General features: G+C 42.0%; 1 protein-coding gene across 6 annotated transcripts in view; it reads left to right on the top strand.

The window, feature by feature from the left end:
- The window catches only part of MDN1 (midasin AAA ATPase 1), a 163,298-nt gene that overhangs the window by 90,061 nt on the left and 52,679 nt on the right, over positions 1–20,558 (top strand). For 4 of the 6 annotated variants that reach the window (XR_012157991.1, XM_073336750.1, XM_073336747.1 and 1 more), the window contains 13 exons: positions 3,441–3,649; positions 4,930–5,075; positions 6,039–6,241; positions 7,815–8,035; positions 9,293–9,406; positions 10,662–10,794; positions 11,643–11,752; positions 13,197–13,330; positions 14,465–14,625; positions 15,042–15,162; positions 17,705–17,915; positions 18,126–18,357; positions 19,646–19,790. Coding sequence is in view for 5 of the 6 variants with exons in the window: in XM_073336750.1 (XP_073192851.1) it covers positions 3,441–3,649; positions 4,930–5,075; positions 6,039–6,241; positions 7,815–8,035; positions 9,293–9,406; positions 10,662–10,794; positions 11,643–11,752; positions 13,197–13,330; positions 14,465–14,625; positions 15,042–15,162; positions 17,705–17,915; positions 18,126–18,357; positions 19,646–19,790 (2,140 nt within the window). In the remaining variant the exon portion in view is untranslated. The remainder of the gene's footprint in view (positions 1–3,440; positions 3,650–4,929; positions 5,076–6,038; positions 6,242–7,814; positions 8,036–9,292; positions 9,407–10,661; positions 10,795–11,642; positions 11,753–13,196; positions 13,331–14,464; positions 14,626–15,041; positions 15,163–17,704; positions 17,916–18,125; positions 18,358–19,645; positions 19,791–20,558) is intronic. The other 2 variants (XM_073336749.1, XM_073336748.1) reach the window with 2 other exon arrangements.

The raw sequence follows: 20,558 nt of genomic DNA, 5'->3' as shown, positions 1-20,558 counted from the left end.
ACGTACCTCATCTGTCTTATGCCGAAATTACCCAGTTTTCCAGACTCTGACTCCAGTGCCTACATGCCTGGCTTTGCATGGTTTATGTGCTAAGCAAGCACAGTAGGGACAATCCCTAACAGTGTGTGGGATGCTCTAACTTTGTGGCAAGACAAAGAACAGGTGTGTGTGGGAGTTCCTTTCACTCCACCGCCTCCCCAGAAGATGTTAATCACGGACATGTCTCTGTTAAATTGTAGTGCATGTCTAGATGAACATAGAGCTGAGGGGACATGGACCCTCCTGTGAGCCAAGAATGTGTATAAATCTACTAGAACAGAAATTAGTCTCGGAGGCCTGCAAAAGATGCTTACTACTTATTCACTCCCAACATGTCCAGTGATGTTGGACAATATGACCAATATATTATACACCTCTACCCCGATATAACGCGGTCCTCGGGAGCCAAAAAATCTTACTGCGTTATATGTGAAACCGTGTTATATCGAACTTGCTATGGAGGGCTGGGTAGGGAAGGCTGTGCCTCCCCAAACAGCCTGGCCCCGCCCCCTCTCCGATTCCCACCTACTTCCTGCCCCCGACGGACCCCTCAGAACCCCTGACCCATCCAACCCCCCCTGCTCCCTGTTCCCTGACCGCCCCCCGAGACCCTCTGCCCCTTATCCAACCCCCTGGCCCGGCCCCCTTAACACGATGCTCAGAGCAGCGTGTCGGAGCCAGACATGCTGCCGCCATAGGTGCCAACTGCGTGGGTGCTCCGGGACTGGAGCACCCATGGAGAAAAATTGATGGGTGCAGAGCACCCACTGGCAGCTCCCCACCCCAGCTCATCTCTGCCTCTTCCCCTGAGCATGCCGCCGCGCCGCTTCTCCCCCCCTTCCCTCTTTCCCTTCGAGGCTTGCCACGAATCAGCTGTTTGGCGCGGCAAGCCTGGGAGGGAGGGAGCGGGGAGAAGCGGAGCAGCGGCACGCTTGGGGGAGGAGGCGGAGTAGAGGTGAGCTGGGGCGGGGAGCGGTTCCTCTGCGCCCCACCTCCCCAGTTACTTGCTGCGGCCCTCCCCGTGCGCCCCCCGCCCCGCCCGATCTCACCTCCACTCCGCCTCCTCGCCTGAGCGTGCCGCCGCTCCGCTTCTCCCCCCTCCCTCCCAGGCTTGTGCAAGCCTGGGAGGTACAGGGGGAGGAAATGCTTTACCTCGTTGTTATATACAAATTCGGGTTATATCGGATCGCCTTATATCGGGGTAGAGTTGTGTATCAACAAGAGGGTGGGGGGGAGAGGAAGAGGAGCAAGATCTACACCTCTTTGTATAGAGTCAGTTCACCTGTGGGATCAGTGCATCCATCATCAAATTACACTGTCAGCAGTACACCACCCTGGAATCCACAACACTTCGGTAGGCAGCTTCAGCCATCACTTCTTGATGGATCGTGAATGGGAGGCTCACAATATGTGAGAGAGATGTTCCATCAGTGGGGATCTCCGACTTTGGACCTGTTGCAGGACAACAAGAAGTGCGTGATGAACTGCTCCAATGGAGCACAGGGTCCAAACTCCAGAGGAGATGCCCTTCTGATTCCATTGTTGGGAAATCTGATGTACACCTTCTCCCCCAACCCTCCTAATTCGAGTTCTCAGAAAGATCCAGCAGGATAAAGTGGTGATCATCCTCATTGCTCCCAAATGGTTGCTGCTGTTTTGGTTCCCTGTTCTCCTTTGACTGTAATCCTGTCCATTGATCAGTACTTTATCCTTCCCAGACCTCCTGACGCAGAACGCAGGCAGGATCAGATATCTGAAGACACTTAGCCTGGCAGTGTAATATTTGGATGGGCATTGAACCTAGAGCAGCAATGTTTGGCAGCTCTTAGTCATCCGTAGCAACAGCAGAAAAGAATCTACCCGGAAATGTTAATTAGCTAAGTGGAAATGATATTCTATTTGGGCTGGATGTCACTATGGTCCCCGCAGGAAACAGGCATCCCTACCCTCTTGGATTGTTCTTTCCCCTAGCTCGCTTTGGTTTCACTTAGCAACAGTCAGCACCTTCTACCCTCTGACTGACAACTATTCCATCTTCATGAATCCAGCAACTGCAGTTTCTGAAGGGTTTACTCAGAACCTTTCCTCCAGTAATTAAACCTGCTCCTACTTGGGATCTGAACTTTGGTCCTTTCAACAGTAACTAAGTAAGCCACCTTTTGAACTGCTAGCACTATGCTCACTATCCCATTTAGCTGTGAAAGTTGCTTTCCTTGTGGCCTTCACTTTGGACAAAAGGGTGGGAGAAATGGGAACCCTAATGGATGACCCACCTTACACCATATTCCATAAAGATAAGGTTTCCTCATAATTCCACCCTAAATTTGTCCCCAAAGTAGTCTCCAATTTGCAAGTAAATCAGTTCATAACTTTATGTATATTTTCCTGAGCCTCACACTACCAAGGAGGAACAGAGACTCCATTCCATCTACAAAGCAAAAAAAAAAAACCCTTTAGGAATTCACTCAGACTCTTGGTTGCCTTTGCAGAATGCATGAGAGGGAAAGCTGTCTCATCGTAAAGACTAAGTGGATTTTGGATTGTGTCTTTCTCTGTTGTTGTCTGAGATTCCTCCACTACACCATGTGTGGTCCCACTTTGTCAGCTTCACTTCGGGGAGTACCTCTTATTTACATATGCCAAGCAGCCACATGGAGTTCCATTCCATACCCTCACAAGACACTATTCCCTGGTGCATGCCTCCTCAACTGATGCATCCTTTACCCTCCTCCTTCATGAGTCCTGTTTTGACAGTCATCCAAAATGAAATACCCTTAGGGACCAGCACTTGAAGAAGAAAGAGAGGTTACCTACCTTCCATAACCAGAGTTTCTCGAGATGAGACATCCCTGTCTGTTTTCTGTTACCAGCTCTCCTTCCCCTATGCTTTGGATCGTAGTAGAGAAGAAACTTGAGAGGTGGGTGGTCTGCACTGCCTCTTATACCCTCAGTCTTCAAATCATGATTTGAGGACTTCAGTAAAACAGCCAAAGGTTATGTGTCTATTACAGGCATGCTACGAGGGTGGGTGAGTTTCTGTGGCCTGCAATGTGCAGGAGGTCAGATAAGATGATCATGATGGTCCCTTCTGGCCTTAAAGTCTATGAGTCTTTAACTTCAGAGTACAAAGAGAGAGTGCACAGATATGCTACTAGAAAGAATCTTCCAGTTTCAGGCATGTGAAGTGCATGCATAGCCACTGTGGAACACAGATAGGGATCACACATCTCTGAGAACTCTGGTTATGGAAGAGAGGTAACCTCTCTTTCCTCAGTATTTAACACTTTATTAGCATTATTTAATTGATTATTTTATTTGCTGTGGCATTCTCTGCAGAGCAAACTTAGTGGTTCTAAAGTGAATCTTAATTATTTTATTAATCTGTTCTGCATATTTAATAGGCTTTTCCTTTCAATGGATCCTTTTCATGGGGAAATATCCCGAGCCATGAGGAACCGTGGGATTGAGATTTACATTCCTGGGGAAAGTGATGGGAATTTATTGGACAATCTGGACATGAAGGTGTTGCTGCATGGACTGGGCTTACAAGGAGACAGTGTATGCAATGCACTCATGGCTGTACATTCAGAAACTAAAGAAACTATAGCAGGTGAGACAAGCCGCCTTAACAGTTCAGTAAATACTCCCTGTCTGGGCATTATATATCTTGTGTGGCCCTAGGCTTGGCACTGAATGTTAAGACTGGAATATTCTGGTCCCTCCAATGTGCGTTATGTCCAGTTAAAGTAGAGAGGCAGATGCTTTTAGTATAATTACGTTTTTTCTTTCATTTCTGCTCTTCAAGGACTAGGTGTGAATTATAAAGCTCAAGAGATCCCACCACACACTTATGATTTCTCTTTACATTGCTATGAATTGTGCAAGAGTCCGCAGAATGCAGAGAGGGGCAGCCGGGGGGGAAGGTGGGTTGTGAATGACAATAAACTTATTCTGGTTGAAAATCAGCACAGGAGAAAAGACTTGCACAAGGCCCTTGTATCACTCAAGCCCCATGGTAAAGGCTAAAGTGGTGTTGTGGTCCTTAGTACTACTTTAAATTTCCTTCTGCATGATCAGTATGACATGTCTGCAACACATCTGTCTCCTTTGTCAGTGCAGTCTTTTATAAGAACTATAAGTATAATTTAATAAAGAATGAGTTATATTTACATTCTGTCTAGGCTGGGATTAATTCAGTTAGCATGGAAAAATTTCTCTCAGTGGGTGGCTCTGTGGAAAGAGATCATCTGAAAGAGAAGAACTGGGAATCTGGAAATTTGGTTTCTATTCCCAAATCTGCCACTTGATGTTTGACCTTGGCCAAGTCACTTAAAATGACACAATCATCTTAAAATTTAGACAATTTTTTTAAAAAGGTAAGGTTTAGATAGGCCTGGGATTTGAAGCAGGTGTGCTTTTGTAGTTTTATAATCACATTTTTAAAAGTCTTTTTCCCATGTGGCTGCATGATAGACCCATGGGAAACTTGAGTGTGACCATATAGCCGAGGCAGAGAGACTGGCTGTGCACTGAATAGCTAGGAAAAAATAGACATTTCTCTACTGTTTCAGATAATGTAATTTTAGGTCTGTCTTGTAACAGATATAATCATTTACAGGCAAAAAGTGATTTTTGAGTTAGTGATGCTCCATTTAACTTCTGTTGGTCTCATTTTCTCTGCTTGTAAAATGGGGATATTTGCTACCTTGCCTGGGGGTAATGCAAGGCATATTTCATTAATGTTGGGTGCTCTGCTTCAAGGCACTATAGAATGATAGTGTGTGCCCCCAGCAGGTGAGTATGGTCAGAAGGGAGGGTGTTGGCAAATTAAAGTATCTGGAATGTTCTACAGAAATGGTTGGCTGATATTAATATTCATTGCTTTTTCAGGTTCTGTGTTGTCATTGTCATCTTTGATTCATGCTACTACACTAATTGTACAACAGTTGCATCGAGGCCTTGGTTTAGTGAAGAGTTTTTACAGAGCTTGCTGGGAAGTGTACGTCCGCTCACAGCAGTCCCAGATGAACCAAAAGGTAAATGTTTCATTCTCCTTAAAACTGTGTTGTGTTTTTTCACAAATGAACAACAATATCGAAATTCCTAGAAAAGACTGCTGCCAGAAGGAGGGTTGGTGATGCTGAAAGCAGCACTCTGTCCTGTGAAAGGCCCTAGCATGCTGTTGGAGAGCATTGTGCTCTTGGGAGTTTCAGGCCCCAGTTTTGAGCTGCACTTGTCAAGAGTCGCAGCCTGATGGAGAGCAGAGAAAAGGTAGTTTTAAACTGCTTTCACACTTCCGGGGTTCAGTGGGTTCTAGGGGTTTCTTTGGCCCAGTGTAATCTGGAGTACCCCTGGGAATTCTCTGACTTAACCCATACTGCAGTGGTTTCCCAAGAGGCCTTTCTGTGCCACAGAATGGCTGAAGTGTACAGTGTACTTCAGCTACATCTTCGCCTTCCATGACACATTCTCCATGCCCCCAGGCATTCCCCTAAAACTGGTCATGGAGGTCATGGGAGCATGCAGTAGGATAGGGCATTTAATCTGAACCCGTGTGCTAGGTAATTCCCCAGCTGGCAAATCCAGCTGCTTCTAGCCTCCTTACTCCACTTCTGCAGTGTGAACCATTGTCTCTTAAGATGAGACTTAAAGATGAGATCTGTTAATTTATTATTTACATTCCATGTCTCCTCAAGCAATAGTTAGAGGCGGTAGCTCTAGCCGATTTACAGCCTGGAGAAATTGTTCTGTCAGCCTGAAGTTCCACCTGAATATGGTGGTATTGGCTTCCTATCTTACTGTTCACTATTATGTGCTGTTACAAGCAGCTGAGTATCATATGTTTTAGTTGTGGTTGAAGTGCTTTGAGATCTTTTAATATGAAATCTGTAATAAAGTAAGATTATGTATATTCTTAATTAAAACCCTGCCTGAGTAGTAGTATCTGAATGCATGTTTGAATACATAATGCTGAATTGCTCTATGCTGTTCTGTTTTAGCTTGTGCTGGAGTTGGTAATGAAGCATGTTTCAGCTCTGACTTCCCATGCAACTTGGGGTGACTCCCTGCTAGCAATGGGATTGTGGCCAGACTCTCTACCTACGGGTCTGTTTTTAGCTGAAGACTCACTTCTTTCTACAGTCCAGAGTGACGGACAGGTCCTAGCATATTGTCTGAACAGACTGAGCCTGAAAAACAGCAGGTGGGCAAGAGACACTTTTTTTTGGTTAAAGAATGAGCAACAAATAATACAGGTTTAACACTCTGTTACTGTATCCACTATCAGTAAATGGTGTCACCACGATGCTATTCAATCAGGGATGTGTGGCTAACTTTTTACGTTTACTCTGAACCCTCAATATCTGTTTTGTTTTGATTTTCAAATGAATAAACATTCTCAGTCTACATTAACCTGGATTAAGGTATTCAGAATTATATAGAAATGGGCAAGGCAAGGCATCTTAGATTTTAAGTATCTTTTTATTCTCTTCCCCAGCCCTGCCCCAGTTTTCTTACAAATTAATTGAATTAAGGTCCAATAGCGTACACAGTTCTTTCTGCCCTTACTGAGTAATCTACCTTACAGTTTAAGTAGTCTAACAAATATATTGAATACCCTGACACTATGAAGAAGGTGGGTGCCCACATTCTTACTCTGAAGTGTTAGTTGCTGGGCATATTGGAAAAGAGAGCCATCAGAAAAGGTTTGAATAAGAGTAGAAACTTCCTGTGTCAGAATGGAGGAGGCCGTTCCAGGTCTAAAGCATAGAGTAAATGTTAACGTTGGAGATACACAAATAAGTCCAATCAAGAACTGGCCCAAAACTTTTTGGATCCAAACCCTTTGAAGTTTAAAATCGTGTGGCTAATACTTCAGAATATACTAGCACTGCTCTGTACTCCGTGGTTTCATCCAGAAACAGAAATAACCACAAAAGGACCTGTTCTTATGCTCCTTTTTGAACTGGCAGAAAGAGGATTACTTGTTATTTGAGAACATTTCCTTACGAGATTTTGGTCCAGTAGCTTCAGATGAATAGCCAAACTTTGAGCTCCTTATCCAAATAGAGCTGCCAGATCTGAGTCCTGCATGTGGTGGTCAGAAGAAAGAGCTCCTCTTGTCAGTTTCATGCCCAATTTTTCAAACTTTCACAACGTTGAAGCAAAACCTCAGTTAGTGTTCACTTATATTGTAAACTCCTGGTGGCAGACTGGTGTCTTCCTGTGCAAATCTTTAAGTGCACTGATGCACAATGTCATGTGACAAGTCAGTGGCAGAGCAAGGCGTAGAAGTTCATACTGAAGTTAAATATTTATCTGAAAATAAGAAAGGAACATTGTTTTTCTCCTGTGCCCTCTCTTCCTTCCCTCTTCTCCCCTCATCCGTACCTGTATTCTCATGCTGTGGACTCTTTGGTGCAGGAACTCAGTTGTAATTTGTCCTGTAAAGCTCCATGCTTTGTCATTTGTGTGTATGAAGTAGCCGTAATACTGAGTTGCTGGTAGCAGACATCTTAAACTCAGTTAAAAATGGTAAAGTGGATTTAAAAATCTACTGAAAACAAAAGCTAAGTGAATTTGGAAAATAGGGGTATTTTCAAATAGTTATCTACCTGGGGCAAAAAGACTGTTCACATAAATTGTGGAGGTTATTTGGTGATACTTTACATAGTAATTATCAGTAATTTCACTTTGAGAATTGACTCATTTTGGAATTAGGGTGTTTTTTTCCTAGTCTTCACGTATTTAACCCTAATTATTTTCATTCATTTCAGAACACTGCCACTTACTCTGCAAGATTTGCAGAAAGTTATGCAATCCACTAATGCAGAGAGTCTCCGATTCAGTGCTGTTCAGATGGATGCCTATTGGACAGATGAAATTGAAGTCCTATCTACTTCTGTTGAATTGTTCATAGAAAAGGCATCCAATCAGGATTGGATGTTGAGAGTTAGATGGCTTAATCACTTAACCAAGAATCTACCACAAGTGCTTGGTAGGTATTATTCTTAATTATTATAGTTACCACAGACTGATTTAGTTCTCTCCATTGTTTTTCCTTCACAGCAGCAGTAAAAACTGTAAAAATTATGCAATTATGTTTACAGATTGCCTAGTCTTAAATAAATTAGCTGGACAGCCAGAGAAACTCTGCGAAACTGGGATTTTCCTGAGATTGTGTGATGTCTAACCACTCAGAATGATGAGTGTTAGATTGCAGGCTAAAAAGCATTAAAGATTTGATAGACCAGTTTAATTATCGTAGGATTGGAAATGCTTTTTGTAAATTAATTTATTACATTTGCTTAATTGAAACAGATAATTTAGAGTGTTTCTAGCAACAGACAAGCTGTGTCACTTGCCTGCAGAAGCCACCCGAGACTGAAAATGCTACTATGCGGCCAACCCCTGCTAGATTAAAACAAACTATTGTAGAGTATTTGGATATTTATACCTTGCAGCTCTATTTGTTTGGGACATCCTTTCACAGGAATGGAACGTACAACCACAGGGGAAAGCCACATAACTGTGCATGCTTGCAAATTCTATCACTGGTGTAATAGTTCACAATGCTGGCATTTAAATGATCATCATAATTAAAGACTCTAGGCTCCTTTGAAAATCCCAGTGGAAGGGAATTAAATGCCCAGTAGGATTTGGGAATCTAACTCCCTTAAGCTCCTTTGAAAATCCCAGTATTCGTTATATCGCATTGCAGTGGTTGAGATTCACGCTCTCGATGCTATTGTTTTTCTCCCAACAGCCATGTGTGTATTAATTATCTGAAATTGTAACCAGAAAATATTGCAAATGGCTAGAAAATTATTTGACTGAAAGTTAGATTCTGCAGAAAAAATCAGTGATAGATAATAAATAAATCCATGGGAGTTAGATACGTAACTTGCATTGACTTTTGAAAACCAGACCCTAAAAATCATAGAAGTACATGGAAATTCCCATGTGTTGATTTCTTGTGTCGTGACTGTCATGTACCCTGTTTACTGCTTTATCTGTTTGACAGTCAATCCCAAAATGCCTTCTGAAGCCTATGTAATACTGAGATCAGATTGTTGCAGAGCATGCTGTTACGGGCCTGCTGAAAGACTGGTCTGCTGTCTGTAGTTAGTGTAGAAAAGGCAACCATGAAGTGGGCAGATGAGATTTTGGCTGGCACATCTTGAGTATTTTTGTTGACTAAATATGCTTTGTACCTTCAAAGCTAAACACTCCTAACTATTATTCTCACCTACAGATTCAGTGCGCACTCAACTAGAAGCTGGTGCCGCATCGCTGAACAGTTTCTACTCCAGTCCCCTCTCTGCTGGAATCAGTAGTGTGATCAAGTTGCTACAGCCAAACATAACAGGTACCTTTACATTTCCCCCACCCCCCTCCTTTCTAGTCATTTGTGCATCCTGTTTTTCTTTTAAGGAGTGAAGACTGTAGGCAGATTGAGTTCTGAATGTGTCACAGCTTCTCTGGGAAAATCCGCTTAACAAAAATAGTTATGCATTATGACTCTGAAAGTGGAACTTGCAAGTTGGGTGGATTGGTGATATGCAAAATATTGCGAAGTTCACTGGAATTAACCTTAAATTGGCGTGTGGTTCCCTCTGAAATATATTGGAAGTGGTTATACAGCACATGTGTGGCACCATGGAGAGTGCTACTCTTGTACTATTTTCTTGGTTGGAAGTAGGTAATGTTGAAAAATATGGGTAGTATGTTAGGGTAACAGGCCACTCCACCTTGAATGGTCCTCTAGAATATGTGCTACCTACCTATGCTAAACAGTCTGCTCCACCTTGTGTTTAGCTGTGACGCTCAGAGTACCTGTCCCAGACCTGAAGAAGAGCTCTGTGTGGTTCGAAAGCTTTTATCTGTCACCAACAGAAGTTGGTCCAATAAAAGATATTCCCCCACCCACCTTGCATCTTGGGTTAACATTTGGCATTTACAGGAATTCAGGGACAAAGGAATGAATAGATTTCAAAAGAATGATAAGGAAATGGCTTTAATCTAGAGGTGTGCAGGGTGAGGCTAAGAAGTGCACCTTCTTAGAAGTAGTATGCTCTAGTAAGGCATGCCTGTTGGGATGGCAGAAACTTTCTGGAGCATTGAAAATGGCTGTTATCCCTAGTTTGTAGATGGGGACTGGGGCACAGACACTAAGTGACTTGCCCAAGGTCACACAGGAAGTCTGTGGTGAAGTAGGGACCTGAACCTGTATCTGAAGTGCCTTCCTGGTGCCTTAACCAGTGACCACCTCACACTTATCACTGAGCTTCCAGGGCCTACAGTCAAATTACTGCTGCCTTCTACTTGGGTGCTCTGTGGGGAGGAGCTTTCCTGCTCTACCTCTCTTCCTCTCACATGCCTGCACTGGAGCATTGTCCCATCCCCAAAATAAAGAAATAGTTGAAAGAATAGCTGACCTCATGAGTCTTCTTTGCATGCTGAAATTGACCCTTGCACTCGATGATACCCCAGTTCTGCTAGTGATCTCTCTCATTACATTTATGGAAATCCCATACCATTTCTTGGAGGGTTGGAGAAAGAAAAGCAATACCATTTTTATTTGGCAAAACACTGTCTTTCTCTGTAACTACTTGCCTTACCAGATGAACACGTGATGCCACTGGATCCAAGATGGAATATGCAGTTTTTGAATATCATTAGAAATTCAGTGAACTTTGATACAGAAGTGGAACACACAGATCAGCTTTTTGTCCTTCTGATGTCTGTAGCAAACCGGTGGGTTAAGACAAATGCAGAGTGGAAGCCTGGTGGCTTGTGAAGTTTACATTGCGATTCTAGCCAATGCTGTTGTGATTATTGCCAATGTTCCTGCTGAACATTTTGCTTAAAGTTTGACAGATAAGGTCTAAAACCCTAGTCTTGGTTTGTTTGGCTATAACATATGAAAATCTAAATCTTCAGCCCCTGCTTTTGGGTTATAGACAGGCTGGAGCCTGTCACTCTGCTGATGGCATAGGGAAAGAGCACATGGTAGTTTAGCAGATATTGTGCTAGAATACTTCCCCAAAAAAACAGAACCAGGGGAAGAAGCAGAAAGCATGGGAGTGGTGCTGTGATGCTACTGACTTCAGACTCAGAACACCTTTTTGTACGGAGGGAAGGAACTAGACTGCCTTTCCCACTATTGCTCTTCGCTTAAATAAAAAGGGGGGGAATGGGCAAGTTATAAAGTAAAACTCTGAGTTCAGAGTAAAAAGGTGGTTCTTGCCACCTGGCAAATGCTAACTTCCCACATAATCACCTGTAGTTGCATGGATTCTGCGGCATAATTGCCGAGTACCTTTCCTTTTGAGGTGTCCAGTCTAAGCTGTTAATAGACAGAGAAATCATTTTGTGTGTTCCAGGAAAAGTTTTAAAAATTGAAGATTTAATTTAACATCCTTTACAGGCCAAATTTAAGCTATCTGACATGTCACTGTTCAGACCTTTGATTCTCGCTTCAAATAGTTAGTTCTGAGATATCAAATCTCCTAATATGCTCTACCCTCCCTGATATAGTATAGAGGCTTTTCAGATGGTCATGTCTGACTTCTCCTAACACCCTTATGTTGTTTTTAATTCAGGGCAATATTATTTCTTGACCGGGAAAAAAGGAGCTATACTGAGAAGAACTTGATTACTAGCAAAAAGTTGAGAACTAGTGCCTTAAGAATGTCTCTAGAGTTCCATAAAGGTAGGACTGATTATCTCATTGTTTCTTTTACTGCATAATATGTTTAATGAACAAGAAAAGAATAGTTATATTGCATAGGATTCTGTTATAAAAGCTCAGTTACCCCAAGCATGATTTTATACTGCCCATCATATGTGTGAACGTTTTATATGTTTATGAAACACATGCAGACCAGAGCTATAGCAATATAAAATATTACTCTAGTAGAGTAGGTACGCCCCTCCAGTAGAGTATGTGTGGATAATTTCTCTCTCCTAAATAAATATGTATGTGTGTAGAGAGAGAGTGACATTGCATGCCTTCATTGGTAACGACTATAAAAAAGGTGTTTAGTGGAAATTGGAGAGGAGTAAAGCTTCAGACTTTTCACTTCCTTTTGGTGTGCAACTGGAGCAATGTTTGTTTATAGTTTAAGTGGAAAGACTTGATGACAAACACCAATTAGTGTCTCATATAGCAACTTTTTGGCACTAGTATTGTGGTTTTATTTTAAACAGAGTTCTAAGTTGATATTAAAATTATTTTATTAAATACAGCATCATTTTGTAAAATCGGAATGGTAGAGATTGGCATTTACTCTGCCTACTAGATATTTTAATCATGTATTCTGTATGTTTGCTGAGCCAACTGCATTGAGCAGGTTTAATGTAATTTTGTTTGTCCTTTTCCAGAGAATGCATGGGCAAAAACTGACTAAATATCAAAGCTTACATTTGTTCTGTGGTCTAAAGACCATTGTCCTTCTGGATCACTGAGAGACTGCAATAAGTTGAATTGATAGCCAGATGAGAAGTAGAATGACAAATGAAAAGAGAGGAGGGTCTATGTAGCTCAAATCTGCTAGGTCTTACCTTTTTGATCTGTGAGGCTGTCACTTCCCCAATTGACAATTTATTTCTTGCCATGGTATCGTTGATTATATATGAAGAATTCCCCTTTCTAATGCTATCCCAGTGTAACATACACACAAACCGTTACACCGCTGGTGGAACTTGATCTCACTGGCTGTATTTAACTCCCCAAGCAGAGAAGAAATTAAATTGCATGTAATAAAGGGAAAGAGAGGAGGTCTGTGGCTAGTGGTTTTTTATATCAGGAAAAACTTAGTTTCAGTCCTGCAATTTTATGCATTTACAGTTTGAATTCCGCCTCAGAAGAAAGTCGGTAACAACATGACTTTCACTTCACAGTTGCCTTTAGTTGACTGACCAGTGTTGCCTCCATATTTGCAGTATTCCCTATCCTTCCTACTTAGAAGTAATAGGGAATGCTGTAGATACCAAGGAAATATGTAGTTACGCAAGGAAAAACTGTAAAGTTTTTAAGCGATGACCACTGTAACCGTGAGATATGGTGGCCAGAGATTAACTCTTCTATGTGACTTTGTGGTGTTGGAATATTGTAACTTTTACCCCCTTTTTTTTGTTCTGTTCTTTAAATCAAGATCCAGGGAGTTATAACTCTCTTCCACATGCTATTGTGGCCAATCTTGCTGCTTTCTTTGAACTTTGGGATGCCTTTATGTTGCACTGGGTGAAGTCTTCTCAAGTGACCTTAACAGATGACAATGTGCATGAGGTGAGTAGAGTTTTTAAATTGCTCTTGCGACAGTTATTTAGGATCCAGAATTCTGGAGGAGCTTCTCTATTTTTAGTCCCATGGACACTGAAATAAATGGCAGGGTTTTGGTTAGAATGTGGAATGTGATTGTTTGTATAGTGTCAGGTATAAGGGGTTAAGCTGATCTGCAGATTTATAGTAAACTGTTGTGTCCATTTTCTACCACTCTTTATTCTAAGACAGTGGTTTTCAACCTTTTTTCATTTGTGGACCCCTAAAAAGTTTCAAATGGTGGTGCGGACGACTTTGGAATTCGTAAGCATAGTCTGTGGACTCCTAGGGGTCTGAAGGCCACAGGTTAAACACCACTGTTCTAAGATAACATGTAGGTTTTCAACATACTTTCATTACTTCCTTTTATATCATCTCTTCCTATCACCTCAAACAGTTCAAAATGCTTTTGTTAAAATCTCCCACCACATCGATCATGCCACTCTTCAAATCCCTTCACTGGCTTCTTCTCACTTCCTACATCAAGTTCAGGTTTCTCATCCTCCTCTCATACCTGAACAAATCTATTTCTTCTTACATCTCTGCTCTCATTTCTACCTACCTGACACCCCCAAACTCCCTTTTAACATAACCTTTGTGTCTTTCATTCTCTCTTGCCCTCTCTCCTTTTTCCGGGCCACTTTGTATGCTTGGAATTCCTTCCCCCATGACGTACCAAACAGTTTCCCCCTCCATCTAGAGTCTGTTTTAAAGCCTCTTGCAACAAAGCCTTTTAAAGGCAATCCCCAGCACTAATTATGTTGCTTTAACGCTATATCTTCTTCATCTGGTGTGTTGTCTGAATTGAATTGTCCGTATCTAATTTAGATTGTAAAATCCTTGAAGGAGGTCCATCTTGCTTTGTGCTCTGTTTCCTACACTGGTGGGGATCAGTTAACAATGGATTCTACAGTTACTGATATTTTTAGAACACATAGGTAAACCAGTTGAGGATAGATCTCTTGATTTAAAACATAATATTGTCTAATTATGAGAGTAGCAGAGTTAGGAACATCAGTGCCTCAACTACAATGCAAGATGTACTGTAATATGCCAGGCTTCAGCGATGGGAAGGCTATAACTTTCCTGACTTGCCTATAGATCTTCTACTGCTTGCTGTGGCGTGACCGGTTTTGGGCAGCATCTGACACACTGACGGTGGATTCTCCAGGCTTGGCACTCCTATCGCTTCACTGGCACTGGGTTGTGAAGCATTTAATGAACAGAATTCCTCAGATGCTGGCTGGACACGAGCAGCACAAGTAGGTTGTTTAGCTCACGCATAATGCAACTAATTGAAAGGGTTGCTTCCCACCCCCGGCCCCTTTGCTACATATATGGCCATATTAAACAGTTACGTTAGCATTCTTTTTAAAATACACCAGCTAAAACTGATGAGCTTCATTTACTCTGTAAGCACAAGTATTGATGTTCGTTATGTTCCACTCTCACTGCAAATACAAGTGTATTAGTTGAATGCGTTTGTTTTGGAACTTCTGACGTTTCTTAGCATTGGCCCCATCCTCAGTGAAGATGTGCCTGTATGTAATTTTGTCCAGCACCCATTTTTTAGTGGAGTATAGGAGAAGAAAATAAGTCTCTTGTTCTCCTTGTTGCATGTCCTTTTGCCTTTACCCGCTTGAACTTTTTTGAAAACTTTTTTCCTTTCTACTTGAAGGGTTTCCAAGGAAATTCAGTCTGTTTCACAGCAGATTCATAGCTGTTTGGCCAGTCCTGCTGGTATTTCTATTGGTGTAAAGAAGCTGCAGAAGTCTCTTGGGAGACCTCTTCCTTTCAAGGTACATTATTCCATTTGTGATGGAATGTTTTGGACAACTATAGCACCTTGCTTCCAAGTATATCTAAGTACATTACAAACATTCCTTAATGCTCGCAGCAAATCTCTGTAGGGTTCTTGTACTATTATACTCATTTCCCAAGCCAGCAAATGGACACTCCTATCTCCCTGGATTCATAAGAATGACTAATGCTAATTTTAACATTTTTTTTAATATGAGTTTCTTTCTGAAATGTATCAGCTGTCTAAATTAGTAATAACATTGTTGATGGATTGTCCAGAGTAGTAGTTCTTTAACGAATAGGTTAGGGTGTTGCATGAGTATGGAGATATTTCTGCTGTAAAGTAGTCCTGGATATTTGTTTCAGAGTAACAGCCATGTTAGTCTGTATTTGCGAAAAGAAAAGGAGTACTTGTGGCACCTTCAGACCAGGCAGAACAAGGGAGGTACACCCCCTGTGTGAACCGCACCATGCCTTTGCAAACCAAACCAGTGTTGGTAGATTTCAGTGTTCAGCCTAGTTGAGAATTTTACCTCCAGGTCTTCTATAAAAGGATAAACTTCTGAAAGAATTAACTTAAAAAGTAAAGTTAAATCCCCTTTTCAGAAGTGACGTAGGCACTTGGGAGCCTAACTTTACTGAAAGTCAGTAGGTCTTAGCTTTCTAAAGGCAAGAAGGTATTTAGGCACAAAGGCACCTAAAGATTCAAATAGGTGCTTGGTGGGATTTTCAGAAGTACCTAATGTGCCTAACTCCCATTGATTTCAATTCCGGTAGGCACCTATCTATATCTTTAGGTTTACAATCTGGCCCTTGGGCCCAGATTTTTAAAGGTAGTTAAGCACTGCTGTGCTCCTCTGTGCCATGTGTAACTGATTTAGGCACCTAAATCCCTTTTGAAAATGAGACTTAGGATCCCAAATAAGTTACACATTACAACATTGTGCACAGCAATGCCTAAGTACTTCTAAAAATTTGGGCCTTGGGGCCAACATCATCTTTGAAAGCGGGATTTGAAAGTCGGGTACTTTTAAAAAATTTACTCCAGGTTCCTACTTGGCTGCCTTCATCCAATCTAATTTCTGCCTCACCCTCACTTCCCTTGAAGCTAAATGGCTCATATACCCAAACTATTCACACTGATAGTACTCAATGATCAGGATACTTGCAGTGGCTTTCAATGTTTTTGGGTTCAGGCCTTGTAAACCTTGATGGGCTGTTGCAACCCTATAAATATCTTTAGTACAAAAAACATGTGGATTACCAAATATTTCTTAATCACAATATATAATATACACAGTAATGTAATAAGAAGTAAATAAGTATTAAATAAATACTCTCGGTGTACCAGATTGGTGGCTCCTGCTGCATCTGTCCCTGGGGCTGGCTAGGCTTGGCTCTGTTGTGACTTCCAGGATCACAGTACTGCTCAGATTGGCCTAGCCCTTGTGACAGGGGGCTGGGCCAAATTTGTGAAAGTGACATTGCATCTTGGCGCATAGGGTTGCAGCACCACTGCCCAAAATTGGGCTGGCCAGCCCCTTGTCATAATGATGAAGGGGCAACTGGGCCAATCCTGAGCAGCACTGGGATCCCATGCACCAGGTTACAGTGCCTGGAACGGAAAGCTGAGTCCACCCAGCCCCAGGGGACTGGAGCTGCAGGAACTGCCCCTGCGGGGTGAGCATGGGATGAGCTCTGCAATCCATCCACCAGGGACAGGATCTAACCCCTGCCCTCCTTCCCCCTCACTGAGCATCCTACGAGACCCTTTGACACATTCTGGCAACCCAATTTAAGAAACCCTGATTCAGAGAACTGCCATTTAAAATTGCCTACAGCCTTCTCAAATGTTCCCCACCCTGCCTCTTTAGAGAGAGATGGCAGCACTTAACCATCCAACAGGTGATGCTACCTCTTCAATTGTTAGATTACGAGGCATATTCTGCATTCCATTGACTAGTATTCAGTTGCTTGAGGAAGGAGAGTCCATCCTTCCAAACTTCCATAAGCAGCTAATGCATTATTGCATTGAGCTAATATGAAAAGCACCACGGTACATTTTCAAAGCAGGGTGTAGAGAGACTTAACCGTGTAAACTAGTTAATGTCAATGCAGCGTAGATGGTTCCAGGCATGACTTTGTAAACCCACTGTCATACAATTGTTAACACATGGTACATGCCTCACTATCAGTGAGAGATGAACGTGTTAAATGAAAGTATTAAAATGTTGTGAAAATTATTTTACCTTTTCCAGTTTACACAAACTGAATCTTAAATACTAATCGATTGGTCACTTATCTCAACATATCCATCTTCTTAATGTTGGATTGAACACATAAGGGAGATGAAGCATTAAGAATTGGTGTTAAGTTTTGCATAAAGTTGCACACCTTTTGCATGTGCAAGTACTCTTAATTTAGAAAGCATGAGCACGATGTTAGTGGACCACTGATTATGTTCATTATGTCATTATAACCTTTGAAACAAAAACTAATGATTGTTTAAATATCTTTTCTTGGGTTTTTTTACGTTTGCAGGATAAACTGGTGATGGAGTCTGTTGCTCAGTTGAAAGAACTCAGCAAAGCACTCAACATCCTGGAGATGAGACCTACCTTTGGAGAAAGCAGATGGCAGGACGAAATCTGTTGTCTGAAAACTGCTGCCACTGGATGGGAAATAAAGAAAGCACTGCTGCAGGCCACGGGTCTGGTTCTCAGAGCTAATCATTTAGAAGATGTTAATCCAGGTAAATAATTTGCCATATATGTGACAATCAAATACAGTCAGAAGCACAGTGTCAGAACATCTAGCGTATGTTTATTTCATCCAGAAATATTTCTCTTTCTCATTTGTATCTGTGTGAATGAGCACTTCCTTTCAGATTTGCTGCTTGGACTGTTAATTGATAAATAAATGTTTATGTGCATTCATGTGCTTTTTATCCCCCATTGTACAGGTGAATTAAGGACGTTCGTGAATTTACAGTGTTCACACCTGAAAGCAGAAGGAGTTAAGCTTGGTCATTCAGAAGAGATTCATACTGAAGACACGGTCTCCAGTCAGTTGGATTCTGCCTCATTAATCCAGCTCTGTAGTAGGATTCAGTTGTGGCCCGCAATGGAGTATTTGGCAGTGCTCTGGCAGTACAAACTGACAGCAGATTGTGTAACTAAGGCTTGCCTAAGCAGGTGAGGCAAGAGCAGGTTTTTTGAATGAAATTTAGAATCTGTTGTGCAAAGTTATGAGGATCAGTGTGTTACATCCCTCTGCATACAAATCAACATATATCATTCTTATCTTTATGCAAAACCACATTTCTTGGGACCTAGAGCCAAAGTGAAATGTCGAAGGAGTTGTTTAAACTTGAATATTTACTAGCTTTCTTCCCATCATCTCTTGGGCAGACAGGGGATTTTTATTGACGTGATTATACTAAGGCTATGGCAACATTAGGGGCGGGGCGGGGTGGGGGGGATGCCCTCCTCCGGTACAGTGCTGGCTGTCATTGAGCTGGCGCGAGTAGAAATAGCAGCGTAGAGGTGGTAGTGCTGTAGCAGCAACAGAGGCATGGCTGAGCAGTGCCAAGTACCTACCCACTGGTTCAGCGGTGCCTCCGAGCTACGCTGCTATTTATTTTTGCACTAGTTTGATGAGAGCTGGCAAAAGTATGTGTGCGCAAGCAGGGGAATCACCCCCTTAGTTCACCGTGTAGGCATAGCATAACTGTGCTTTTCAAGCCTCCTGGAATAATGTATTTAGACTATGAAAAGAAATCTTTATTGACAGTCGAATGGATTGTGACAGCACCAGAAAAAAGCCCACGGTTTTATAGAGAGTCCTACTAGGAAGTAATTTTTTTTTCTAAGTCTGCTCATTAGTCCCTTAATTCTCAATCCTCTGTCAAGCCTTCATGGTAATATTCTTGAGCTCCTGCAAAAAGTTCAATAAGAGCTTGAGAAACCAGAGATCTACAGTCCAAAATGAGCATCACCATATGCTCATTGGATGGTGTAGATGGACATATCTACAAGTGCAATTTGTGCAAAGAGAATATAGAAAAAAACAAGCCATTTGAATTAAATTAAATATTTTCATTGTTTCAAGTGGCTAAATGTAGGTGTGCTTTATGACTGATTACCAGTTCTTCGAAGAAAGCAAGTCTGTATTATTGCATTGCAGAGAAAATGAGGTTTATAGAGTAGCTTCCCTCATGGAGCTTCTAAAAAATCTGGTGCACTCAATACAGCATTAGGATTTCAGTGAAGGTCATGTTTTTATAAAAGAACAGTAAAACGAGATGGGTGAAATTGCCTCTAAATGACTTGTTTATGGTCTCACTGAAAAAGTGTCACATAGTTGATTTTGAACCTAGCAATATCCTGTTTCACACCTCTTTGCTACAGTCAAGACATTACTTTTTCTCATTCAGTTGTGCATTCAAGTTGCATACTATGTAGCATAGTTTTTTGTTGATAGCCTTTTCTTCAGCTACAGGGAGAACAGCAATCAACAGCTACACAAGTGTTCAGAGCTAAGTCAGTATGTAGCTTTTTGCCTTAAACTGACGCCAGCTGCCTCTCAACATCTGTATGGACTGTGGCACTTGTTACATCTTAATAAGGTAAGAACAAGTTTTAGTTTAATTTAGGCTTGCAGAAGTTTGTGTTCAAACTTCCATGAATGAGTGTTAATATCTGTAACACTAGTATTTTTTCTGTGTCTAGTTCACAGGTTTACAAAGTAATAATTCCAACACGTTTTATTACTTGGGAGAAAGGGTAGGCTAAATAAAAGTTAAAATTTAACAGTGGCGTGAGTTCATAGCTCCCACAGGCTTCAATACACCAGCAAGTTCTCAACAAGTATTTTTGGTGAGATTGTCACAGGGCTTTATCTGTTCTCTAGGCTTGTGGAACTCTGCGCACTATTGTGCAAAGTTGCAGAGTCACAGAACAGAGATTATGTTCGGAAAACTTGGCCTGTGAAGTTATCCCTCACAACAGTGTGTATGTGTGTGTGCGTGTGCAGGGAAGGGAGAGAATGGAAGCTGTTGCTGGGCACAGACACCTGATGGGGAAGCTATTGTATAGGAGTATAATTTTTTTCAGAGGAGATGTAAACCACACTCTATGGTGCTATAAAAGACTAAAGGTGATAATATCTCCATCCAGGGCCGGCTCCAGACACCAGTGTTCCAAGCAGGTGCTTGGGGCGGCAGTTAGAAAGGTGCGGTAGTTCCTCCGGCCGTGGCGGCAATTCGGCGGCAGCTTCTCTGTTCCGCCCACCACAGCGGCAAATCGGCGGCAGCTTCTTCCTTTTGCCGTCAGCGGTGGCAGTTTGTTTTCACTGCTTGGGGCGGCAAAAACTGTAGAGCCAGCCCTGTCTCCAT

Source organism: Lepidochelys kempii, chromosome 3, assembly GCF_965140265.1.
Source record: "Lepidochelys kempii isolate rLepKem1 chromosome 3, rLepKem1.hap2, whole genome shotgun sequence".
NCBI lineage: Eukaryota > Metazoa > Chordata > Testudines > Cheloniidae > Lepidochelys > Lepidochelys kempii.
Note: the sequence above shows the minus strand (reverse complement) of the source record. Positions and strands in the feature narration are given on the sequence as shown.